General features: G+C 33.1%; 1 protein-coding gene across 1 annotated transcript; it reads left to right on the plus strand.

Annotated features, from left to right (window-relative positions):
- Positions 1 to 7,011: 7,011 nt before the first annotated feature.
- Positions 7,012 to 9,333, plus strand: LOTGIDRAFT_228055 (hypothetical protein). Its single transcript, XM_009045787.1, has one exon. It carries the CDS (start codon positions 7,051 to 7,053, stop codon positions 8,800 to 8,802), a length of 1,752 nt encoding a protein of 583 aa, XP_009044035.1. The 5' UTR covers positions 7,012 to 7,050; the 3' UTR covers positions 8,803 to 9,333.
- The last annotated feature ends 3,870 nt before the right edge of the window (positions 9,334 to 13,203 follow it).

The raw sequence follows: 13,203 nt of genomic DNA on the forward strand, positions 1-13,203 counted from the left end.
AACTTTTCTCTACGTTTCTTATTGTACCTTATCTCCACGGTCTCTTATTCTAACTTTTCTCTACAGCCTCTTATTATTCCTTATATCCACGGTCTCTTATTCTAACTTTTCTCTACAGTCTCTTATTGTACCGTATATCCACGGTCTCTTATTCTAACTTTTCCCTACAGCCTCTTATTATACCTTATATCCACGGTCTCTTATTCTAACTTTTCTCTACAGTCTCTTATTGTATCTTATCTCCACGGTCTCTTATTTTAACTTTTCTCTACAGCCTCTTATTATACCTTATATCCACGGTCTCTTATTATACCTTATATCCACGATCTCTTATTCTAACTTTGCTCTACAGTCTCTTATTGTATCTTATCTCCACGGTCTCTTATTCTAACTTTTCTCTACAGTCTCTTATTATACCTTATATCCACGGTCTCTTATTATACCTTATATCCACGGTCTCTTATTCTAACTTTTCTCTACAGTCTCTTATTGTATCTTATATCCACGGTCTCTTATTCTAACTTTTCTCTACAGCCTCTTATTATACATTATCTCTACAGTCTCTTATTCTAACTTATCTCTACAGTTTCTTATTATACCTTATCTCCACGGTCTCTTATTATACCTTATCTCCACGGTCTCTTATTCTAACTTTTCTCTACAGCCTCTTATTATACCTTATATCCACGGTCTCTAATTATACCTTATCTCTACAGTCTCTTATTATACCTTATCTCTACAGTCTCTTATTCTAACTTATCTCTACAGTCTCTTATTATACCTTATCTCTACAGTCTCTTATTATACCTTATCTCCACGGTCTCTTATTCTAACTTTTCTCTACAGTCTCTTATTCTAACTTTTCTCTACAGTCTCTTATTCTAACTTTTCTCTACAGCCTCTTATTATACCTTATATCCATGGTCTCTTATTCTAACTTTTCTCTACAGTCTCTTATTCTATCTTATCTCCAAGGTCTCTTATTATACCTTATCTCCGCGCTCTCTCATTAACTTTTCTCTATAGTTTCTTATTGTACCTTATCTCCACGGTCTCTTATTCTAACTTTTCTCTACAGCCTCTTATTATTCCTTATATCCACGGGCTCTTATTCTAACTTTTCTCTACAGTCTCTTATTGTACCGTATATCCACGTTCTCTTATTCTAACTTTTCCCTACAGCCTCTTATTATACCTTATATCCACGGTCTCTTATTCTAACTTTTCTCTACAGTCTCTTATTGTATCTTATCTCCACGGTCTCTTATTCTAACTTTTCTCTACAGCCTCTTATTATACCTTATATCCACGGTCTCTTATTATACCTTATATCCACGATCTCTTATTCTAACTTTGCTCTACAGTCTCTTATTGTATCTTATCTCCACGGTCTCTTATTCTAACTTTTCTCTACAGCCTCTTATTATACCTTATATCCACGGTCTCTTATTATACCTTATATCCATGGTCTCTTATTCTAACTTTTCTCTACAGTCTCTTATTGTATCTTATATCCACGGTCTCTTATTCTAACTTTTCTCTACAGCCTCTTATTATACATTATCTCTACAGTCTCTTATTCTAACTTATCTCTACAGTTTCTTATTATACCTTATCTCCACGGTCTCTTATTATACCTTATCTCCACGGTCTCTTATTCTAACTTTTCTCTACAGCCTCTTATTATACCTTATATCCACGGTCTCTAATTATACCTTATCTCTACAGTCTCTTATTATACCTTATCTCTACAGTCTCTTATTCTAACTTATCTCTACAGTCTCTTATTATACCTTATCTCTACAGTCTCTTATTATACCTTATCTCCACGGTCTCTTATTCTAACTTTTCTCTACAGTCTCTTATTCTAACTTTTCTCTACAGTCTCTTATTCTAACTTTTCTCTACAGCCTCTTATTATACCTTATATCCATGGTCTCTTATTCTAACTTTTCTCTACAGTCTCTTATTCTATCTTATCTCCAAGGTCTCTTATTATACCTTATCTCCGCGCTCTCTCATTAACTTTTCTCTATAGTTTCTTATTGTACCTTATCTCCACGGTCTCTTATTCTAACTTTTCTCTACAGCCTCTTATTATTCCTTATATCCACGGTCTCTTATTCTAACTTTTCTCTACAGTCTCTTATTGTACCGTATATCCACGTTCTCTTATTCTAACTTTTCCCTACAGCCTCTTATTATACCTTATATCCACGGTCTCTTATTCTAACTTTTCTCTACAGTCTCTTATTGTATCTTATCTCCACGGTCTCTTATTCTAACTTTTCTCTACAGCCTCTTATTATACCTTATATCCACGGTCTCTTATTATACCTTATATCCACGATCTCTTATTCTAACTTTGCTCTACAGTCTCTTATTGTATCTTATCTCCACGGTCTCTTATTCTAACTTTTCTCTACAGCCTCTTATTATACCTTATATCCACGGTCTCTTATTATACCTTATATCCACGGTCTCTTATTCTAACTTTTCTCTACAGTCTCTTATTGTATCTTATATCCACGGTCTCTTATTCTAACTTTTCTCTACAGCCTCTTATTATACCTTATATCCACGGTCTCTTATTATACCTTATCTCTACAGTCTCTTATTCTAACTTATCTCTACAGTCTCTTATTATACCTTATCTCTACAGTCTCTTATTATACCTTATCTCCACGGTCTCTTATTCTAACTTTTCTCTACAGTCTCTTATTGTACCTTATCTCCACGGTCTCTTATTCTAACTTTTCTCTACAGCCTCTTATTATACCTTATATCCATGGTCTCTTATTCTAACTTTTCTCTACAGTCTCTTATTCTATTTTATCTCCACGGTCTCTTCTTCTAACTTATCTCTACAGTTTCTTATTCTAACTTATCTCTACAGTTTCTTATTCTAACTTACCTCTGCAGTCTTTTATTCTTTCTTATCTCTGCAGTCCCTTATTCTATCTTATTTCTGCAGATACATCTCAAGAGAAATGCTTTTGATACGAAATCTGAGAACTGAATAGCTAATTTGTCTCTTTATTTGATATAAAATCGTACTATTTTAATTTTTGACTTTACCGCGGTCGTATGTTATTGTGACTGGCTATTTTATCTTATCTCTGCAGTCTTTTATTATACCTTATCTCTACAATCTTTTCTCCACAGTTTCTTATTCTTACTTTTCTATACAATTTCTTATTCTAACTTATCTCTAAAGTTTCTTATTCTAACTTTTCTCTACATTCCCTTATTTTATCTTATCTCCAAGGTCTCTTTTTATACCTTATCTCCGCGGTCTCTCATTAACTTTTCTCTACAGTTTCTTATTCTATCTTTTCTCCACAGTCTCTTATTAACTTATCTCTACAGTTTCTTATTGTACCTTATCTCCACGGTCTCTTATTCTAACTTTTCTCTACAGCCTCTTATTATACCTTATATCCACGGTCTCTTATTCTAACTTTTCTCTACAGTCTCTTATTGTACCTTATCTCCACGGTCTCTTATTCTAACTTTTCTCTACAGTCTCTTATTGTATCTTATCTCCACGGTCTCTTATTCTAACTTATCTCTACAGTTTCTTATTGTACCTTATCTCCACGGTCTCTTATTCTAACTTTTCTCTACAGCCTCTTATTATACCTTATATCCACGGTCTCTTATTCTAACTTATCTCTACAGTTTCTTATTGTACCTTATCTCCACAGTCTCTTATTCTAACTTTTCTCTACAGCCTCTTATTATACCTTATATCCACGGTCTCTTATTCTAACTTTTCTCTTCAGTCTCTTATTGTATCTTATCTCCACGGTCTCTTATTCTAACTTACCTCTGCAGTCTTTTATTCTATCTTATCTCTACAGTTTCTTATTCTAACTTTTCTATACAATTTCTTATTCTAACGTATCTCTAAAGTTTCTTATTCTAACTTTTCTCTACAGTCCCTTATTTTATCTTATCTCCAAGGTCTCTTATTATACCTTATCTCCGCGGTCTCTCATTAACTTTTCTCTACAGTTTCTTATTGTACCTTATCTCCACGGTCTCTTATTAACTTTTCTCTACAGCCTCTTATTGTACCTTATCTCCACGGTCTCTTATTCTAACTTTTCTCTACAGCCTCTTATTATACCTTATATCCACGGTCTCTTATTCTAACTTTTCTCTACAGCCTCTTATTATACCTTATATCCACGGTCTCTTATTCTAACTTTTCTCTACAGTCTCTTATTGTATCTTATCTCCACGGTCTCTTATTCTAACTTTTCTCTACAGCCTCTTATTATACCTTATATCCTTTACCGCGGTCGTATGTTATCGTGACTGGCTAGCCATCGTATTTCATTAAAAAAAAATCTTAAATACATGACTAGCTTTATGCATACCTGACTACATTGAAAGAGGCTGATTTAAATCAATATGTACTACAGTCACTGAAATTACAATATTTGACTTCGAATACATTGTGTTATTAACAATGAATACTATGTGTAAAACTCATACTCAATAGATTTTTCAACCATGAACAAACCTAATTTTATTTCTATGTTTGGTTTATTGACTGTATTCAATAGCATGTAATTACTATAGGTTTACCCGATAACCTAAACCATTAATGAAAAAAATAATGACCTTTCTAATTGCTGGTCTGGTATGTGTGGTAATAAGTGTCAATGGAAATAAATGGTTAGTAGCCTAAATTAAGACAATGAAAGAATTCACAAAACTAAGAAGTTTGCAGATCGTTTTGTTTGATGTGGTTATTTCGAATTTACACAATTTTCAATAGTTGAAGATCATCAAATGCACTTAATATTTAACATTTGAAATGACATAAAGTATTCTTAAATTATTACAATCAAAATATTTGTAACAAATTTGAGCAGTATTTAGTCTACAGAGACCTGCATTGAATAGTATTTAATTTGGATTAAAATAATGAGTGCCGCTAGGACATAGTTTAAGCTTGTATATAATGTTTATTTATCTGCTTCAGATATTGTTTGAACCTCACAGAGAAAATGGGTATCAAGACATTATCGTGTGATCATGGGTGTAGCTTTTAAATAAATTTGAAGAAATCGCCATCTCACTTAAAAGCCTTTATACAATTTAAAGTATCATTTATGATACACATGAATACGATACTAAAAGGCCATTAACTAATTGTATTACGAAATACCAAGAAATTGCACGAACTAGAACCTAGGGTAAGACTAATTAATTTCATCTGTAGGTTGACTACTTTTATGTGGGAATACTCCTTTAACTATCTCCCTTTTCTCAAAAGGCTCATTACTTATTACTCACTCCGACATATTGACATAATAAATAAAAACATTATATAGTATTATAACATAGGCCTACTCATCCTGTTTAATTTTGGGGATAAATAATCCAAGATTTATTGGACAAATAGAGAACTGTCCCTATATCCTTCACATTAGGTCGAAGACATTGGCGTTAATGGTCAAGACTATCCCCTCCACCCCCACAAAAAGTAAATTATATCTTACATTTGAAATATTCAATCTTACATTAACTTTTATACTTCATTCTTACATTACCTTTTATATTTCATTCTTACATTACTTCACCCTTTATATTTACGTTACCTTTTTACCGTTCATTCTTACATTACCTTTTACCCTTTATTTTTACATTACCTTTTTACCGTTCATTCTTACATTACCTTATTATCCGCCATTCTTACATTACCTTTTACATTTCATTCTTACATTACCTTTTTACCGTTCATTCTTACATTACCTTATTATCCGCCATCCTTACATTACCTTTTACATTTCATTCTTACATTACCTTTTACCGTTCATTCTTACATTACACTTTTATCCTTCATTCTTACATTACACTTTTATCCTTCATTCTTACATTACTTTTTTATCCGTCATTCTTACATTACACTTTTATCCTTCATTCTTACATTACTTTTTTATCCGTCATTCTTACATTACCTTATTATCCTTCATTCTTACATTACCTTTTTATCCGTCATTCTTACATTACCTTTTACATTTCATTCTTACATTACCTTTTACCCTTTATTTTTACATTACCTCTTTACCGTTCCTTCTTACATTACCTTATTATCCGTCATTCTTACATTACCTTTTTATCCGTCATTCTTACATTACCTTATTATCCGTCATTCTTACATTACCTTTTTTACCCGCCATTCTTACATTACCTTTTTATCCGTCATTCTTACATTACCCATTCTTGCATTTTATTTCACTAAAGCTAAAATATTAATAAATGAATTGGCTGCATTAAGAGCTATTTTGCAACGATGAAAAATGTAAAGTGTATAGATTCTAGTTTTCTCTAAACTATATACAATTTCTTAATATTTTTATAGCACAAGATTTACTTGTGATTTGAACAGCTGTCCTATCTAATGTCGTTTTAATAGCTCTTGGTTAATCTAACAATAAATAACAACAAAATTTCCTTATTACCTATTCTGGCAACAATAATTAATGAAGTGTTTTGGTAAACATTAACACATTTATTTATTTCTAGTTGAAATGTTCATGAAGTATTGGTAATTAACTAAGAAAGATAAGAAGTGTTTAATGAGGGCGATTAAGACACCTTTTGTTTCTTCCATTATATCCGAATACTTCGAACAAAGCCAAAGATTGCCAACTATTCTTTTACAATCAGCTTTTCGTCGTAAAGTCTGCATTGGATTAAATGCTCTTTTGTGTAATTTCAGCGGTTTCATCGTCTATTTACTATTTTTAATCCTTTAATACCCAAACATCTCTAATGTTTATAGTTCGTTGTTTTCGAACATCAGGTGTTTTGACGTAAAACGACAGCTGCTTTCAGCCTGGACAACGTTGACACATCTTGTTACCTGTCCGTCTACTCACGATTAATGACGGAAATTTCCTTATATAGAAACTGGTCTTACCAGTACGTCAGACATTTACCGTTGAATAGTTTTGTTATACTGGTCGATATAAACTACACTGTGGATATATTCAATGACTACAGTATGAGTGTATAGGAGAATAATATAATATGGCCGCAACGAATGACACACCTAATAATATACCTGTCCCGTTATGGGATAGTGAAATTATTCCGCTGAAGGATTTCTCTAGTAAAAGACCCGTGCCAGCTCTTGTGAAAGTTGTGAAGGGGAAGTATATGAGTATTGGTGTATCGAATTTTTCTCTGCATAAACAGCACCAGGACGTGTATATACATTCAGTTAAAATGGGAGTTAAAGTGTTAGCTCATAGTTTACGACGTGTTGATGCCACATCCAGAAGAGGATTACCTATAACCAAATTAGTGCCAATGGAACAAAGACTTGCTATACCAATAGCTTATCAAGGATGGTTTGAAGTTGCGTCTGAAGACGGTAAATCTGCTCGACCCATTGCAAGTGTGCTGGAATTAGCGAGACTTTTTCCTCAAAGGTGTTTAGTACGAGAAAATGTTAGGGCATATTTGGCGAATGGTGAAGGCAAGTTAACGGCTTTTGATAAAACAAAAATGATTCAAGCTGGAGAACAGTTAAAACTTTGTGGTGATTTGTCGTTCCCAGCCCCGTCTGTAAACACCAAAGTTAAACTTCTACGTTGTGAGGACTCAAAAGGTGATAGCGTTTACTTGAGCTATGATCAAAAAGGTTTGTTTACTCCCATAGCCGGTGCAAAGGATGTGACTGGTGTATTTTCAATTAAAGATATTATTAAACGTTTCAGACTACCATTGACGGTTAAATTGATACAAGGAATAAAACCTAAAGTTGATCCTAGCCGTTTTTCTACTTTAATTAGACTAGATTGGGTTTATACTGATGAAACAGCCTTTATATCACCGTTAGAGAAAAACCATGTCCGTATTTTACCTGTTCCTACTGATACGCCGATATATTTAACAGCACCATCTAACCACGACGAAATTAAAGCAAGTGATGCTTTTAAAATGACTCTTTCAAGATGCAATAAAATGGTAGCAAACTATCATAATACAATACATCTTTTAGTCAATCTACCCGAATCTGTGGTTCGTGATAAACATCGCTCTAGCTCCAACATTTTCTCCAGTCCACAAAAACTCAGTGAATCTCCCCAGTCAAGTATCAAGAGATCTAAGAGCCGCGAAGACATGTTAATGGATGAAATTGATACACTTTACCAATATGTAAGAGATGGCGGTCCTACTCCAAAATTAAAATTAACCTATGATTCCGACGAAGAGAGCTATTGGGAGGAACCAGCTTATGAACCTTTGGATGATTTTCGAGCTCGTGTTAGAGCTATAGACGCTGGTCAGAAGGTCAGTCATCATGCTAAATATAAACCAACTGATCCCAAACGTATCAATTTTGATGCCGATCCGGACGTCACTGCCAGTGGGAATATCTACGGAGTTGTTACCGCAGCACCTGGTTCCTCTAACAGTAATAGTAATAATTCTGACGAACCTCCTCCGTTACCACCACGGCAGTCAGTAGTAATTGAAAATGGCACACGAGCATCACCACCACCCTTACCTCCTCGAGAATACACTAGAAGCAAATCAGAACAGCAACTTCAAATCAGAGAATCTATGAAATCTGCCAAATCGGGAAGTAAAGGCGTTTCCCCCAAGGGAAAAGAAAAGTTTATGGGTACTAGTGATTCTAATAGTGGTAGTTCTGGGGGACATAGACAAAATCTAGGACGTGATTTTAGAGATTCGGATATAAGTTCTCGAACTAAGGGCTCTAGTGGAGGTTCCCATAATGCTAAACAAAGGATGCAATTTTTATATTTATAATACCAAAGTTGTATTTTGTGATATGACAATTAACTTAAAACGCCACAATTGCCTTCTATTCAAATATTGCTCACAAAATGTTGTTGAAGCAATATGTGTCATGTGAAATCCATTTTTAAAAAATGATGCCATCAACAGTCAAATGTTCGATTGTCTGTCAGTGACACACCAATAACCACCCCACTTCGATTTGTCATAGAAAGTGTGTGAATCATTGAGCTCAATGATGTGAATTGAACAAGTGTTTTAAATATCAATAGAGGAAGTCAAATAGGTAGAAAATGTGTCATAGACAGTTGAAGTATTTATTTTTCCTCAATGGATTTACTGTGATCTGAATAATATGAGTGATTTATATGACATACAATGATACGCCATTAGTACACCTTTTTATTAAAATATTTCTATAAACTATAAAGTTTTGAAGTGAAACGAATCTGTGATGAGGATATCTCTATATATTAATATATTCATGTATTATTTATAATGTTATTAATATTATTGATTATATAAAATTGAAAATTAGCTGTTGATCAACTTGGATTTGTCTCCCAGAAGGTAATTATTTAACGAGGTTTGCATGGTTAAGGAACCCATTAAATGCCATACATAAGAGTAGCATTACCCTGGAATTGAAATTAGTTACATCTCTCTGTGGTTTTCAGGCACGTAAAAATATTTTATGATAGTATTATCTTTGACACAAATCCAAATACGAGATATTTTTGTTGTTGGTTGAATTGAGTCCCTGTAGATTGAGGTAAAAGTTTGAGGAGCGTACCTTTGTTCGGAATGTTTTTTCAGAGCCACAACAAAGGAATATGCAATACATGCACGAGGGTTACGAGAATTGGCGAACAAGCACAACTGGCTCTCAGTTTTTCCTGACACATAAATGTGTTTCCACTGAGGGAAAGAGTCGTCTTTAAGGTCAAGTGGATATAATGAGTGAAAAGAACACCACTGTCAGTCGCAAGTTTTCTTCTTTCTTCTTTTAATTTTGTAAAGTCTTCTCCATCATCCATACTCTTCCTATTTCATTAGCTCTATTTCCATACAATTGTCCCGATTACATGAACATCTTTTGACAACAATATCAGGTTAAACTAGTCGTAAATAGTCATTTCTTAATGGTCTGATAGTCAAATAGGATATCTTTTATTGATCAAAGTGCATGTAACCTTCTCCGCCTCATAAAAAAAAAACACTTGACAACAGGCGTTATTAATAATTGTCATCAAGCAAATATTTCATCGCATTTTCTCAAAAAAAGTAGTTCAGATTGATAATACGACGTTGTCCATCATTATTATGTTTCTGTTTTCTAAATGAAAAGGTTCATTGATAAAATATTCATTGTAAAGTATTATGGAAACATTTCCAAATTTTTGAAGATCAAACTTCGTGAGATTGTTTAGTGTTGTATAAAATACAGAATCAGAAAAATCATAATTTTGTTATTGGGGTTTTGAAGCGATCGGTTTTCTGTTGTATTCTATCGTATGTATAGCCACATGGTTGTCACCAGGTGTGGTAAAGAATATGCCCAACGATTATATTTGAAACAGTCTATATATTTGAGGGTTGTCGAAGAAAATACAAGAAGCCTTAAAATATATTTATAGCAGTTCGACACATAATCGTGATCCACATAAAATATAATCAACATCCCGGTCTGATTCATCTTAATTTTAATTTTATCACTGTTGATCAATTTTACCTGGAGCTGTAAAAGGCTCATGTTACACTACTGCATATGCATATCCTTAACGATGACAACGAGTTTGTTGATGGGGTCACACAATCATGACTGAGGGGATTATAATTATACATTACATGAAATTTAAACTCAGAAAAAACTTTAAATGTTTGTAGACACTTTGGGAAAGATCGATACCATGTTTAGCCAATGGTCAATGGCCAACAAGATCCTCACATTCAAGGAAGATCTGATGTCAGTAAAAGACATAACGAGCTAAATAATGTATAAAAATATCAAAAATATAGATTGTACAATTCTACATCAAATAGTATAACACAATCGTTTGTTGTCGGAGAAAAAAAAAGATTACTCAAGTCTATTTCCCCCATTCACAATATCTATTTATCCAGACACCAAAACTTTACAAAATAGATTTGTTTTGAAGCAACAATTACAATTTTTACAATTATTCTTACACATTTAGAACTCTGAGGGGTTATTTTTTTCTAGAATGATGTACATGTACTTCAGCACATTTATGTACGAATCCGAAAAATTGTAATTCTGTTTTGGTCGTTGCTATTTTTAATTTCATGTAGAGAGAAGTCCTTACTTAATCTAAGTATGCTATGACGATAGAGCGATGTAGATGATTAGAAAAGAAATAAAACGGGAGTAAAATGTTAACATTCTTCTGTTATATTTATATTTACATACCAGTGTTTTGACAACACATTGATGAAAGAGAAGAATTTAGTTTAAATAGAAAGGACAATAGATAAAAGAGTGAAGAATTGAAAGAGAAAATACTGTCATTATTTTTCTCTTATTTTACTTGTTAATATAGAAGATCATAGGCATCTGGCAATGGAAAAACTATACCCGAAGTGCTTTTTTTTTGACATATTATCTAATGTACGTATTTTGATTAATTTCACTCGGCATTTGTCAAATTTAATCCCTAATTTATATTTCAAATTAATTGATGATGCTTTACTTCCTCAATTTGTAGGAGGCATGTAGGCCTAGAACTCCTTAAACGATCCCATTAGGAGGTTCTGAAACAGCAAGTGACGTCACAAAACTATGTAGCTTTTGAATACTCCCTTTCAGTTGACTCAGAATACAAAAGACACAACCTACAATATTGACAAAGTGCATCTTCAGATAGTATGTGTTGAACGATTGAAGGCTGAGTTGAACCATTTGTCATACAGTAAACATTTTCAGTTACGTAAATTTTACTCGTTGAACATTTCTCCCATTTCGTTCATTGATAGTAAAGTCCAGAACATATATGGAGAAAATTGAAATGTACATAAAAAGTAACATAGTTCATCACTTTACATCTACTAATCCATCATAATAAATCTTCAACGGTTAAACAGATTTTAGCTCCCAAAAGTGATTAATCTGAAAATGAACTTGGCAATTGACATTGCAAATAGTTAATCGACAATATCGTTCCTCAGATGCCATATTGTGCTTACATATTGTATTGCTATATAGTTAAATATAATTTTGTAAAACAATTGAACATAACATTGCAATGTGATATCATGTTGTTATTTGACTAACCCTTATACATGTTTACTGTGATCGAATTCTATTTTAATTTGAATACCTGTCATTTGTAATGTGATTATGCAGTGGTGAAATTTACATTAGAAAGGAAGTGCATCACGTGTATAGCATTAAAACAAAACAGATCAGATCTGCAACGATTTTTTAACAAAATACAAGGTCACAAGGTCCATTACCAAAACAATGCTAGGTCACAAAATCTATTTCATAAACACTACAAGGTCATAAGATCTATTACCAAAATACTACTAGGTCCGGCGTCTTAAAACCACCTCCACCATCCCGCCTGGTCATTTAAGACTTTATATTCGCGAATTGAAAAGAACATTTTTCTGATTCAGGCTGCAATAAAAGTTTGAATGTTTTTATTACGTATGAAGAAACGAAGAGAGATAATCAACTGAAGGCTGAAGGTTGCATAGCCTAAATGACATCAATTTAAATTTCCTCGAATTATAAGTATTGTAACATTGCAATAAAAGTGGAACATCTGGATTTCTGCAGAGGCAGAGTATTTAAGGTCACAAAATCCATTATCAAAATAACACTAAGTCACAAGATCCATTACCAAAATAATACTACGTCACAAAATCCATTATCAAAACAACACTAAGTCACAAGATCCATTACCAAAACAATACCAGATCACAAAATCCATTATCATAACAATATTAAGTCACACTATCTATTACCAAAACAGTACTAGGTCACAAGATAAATTACCAAAACAATACTAGGTCACACGATCTATTACCAAAACAATACTAGGTCACATGATCTACTACCAAAACAATACTAGGTCACAAAATCTATTACCAAAACACTACTAGGTCACAAGATATATTACCAAAACAATACTAGGTCACAAGATCTAATACCAAAACACTACTAGGTCACAAAATCTATTACCAAAACAATACTAGGTCACACGATCTATTACCAAAACAATACTAGGTCACAAGATCTACAACCAAAACAATACTAGGTCACAAGATCTATTACCAAAACACTACTAGGTCACACGATCTACTACCAAAACAATACTAGGTCTTAAGATCAATTGCCAAAACAATACAATAACCTACAAGGTTGAACCAAGTCCAAGAAAATATGCA

The sequence above is a fragment of the Lottia gigantea genome, assembly GCF_000327385.1.
Source record: "Lottia gigantea unplaced genomic scaffold LOTGIsca_1, whole genome shotgun sequence".
NCBI lineage: Eukaryota > Metazoa > Mollusca > Gastropoda > Lottiidae > Lottia > Lottia gigantea.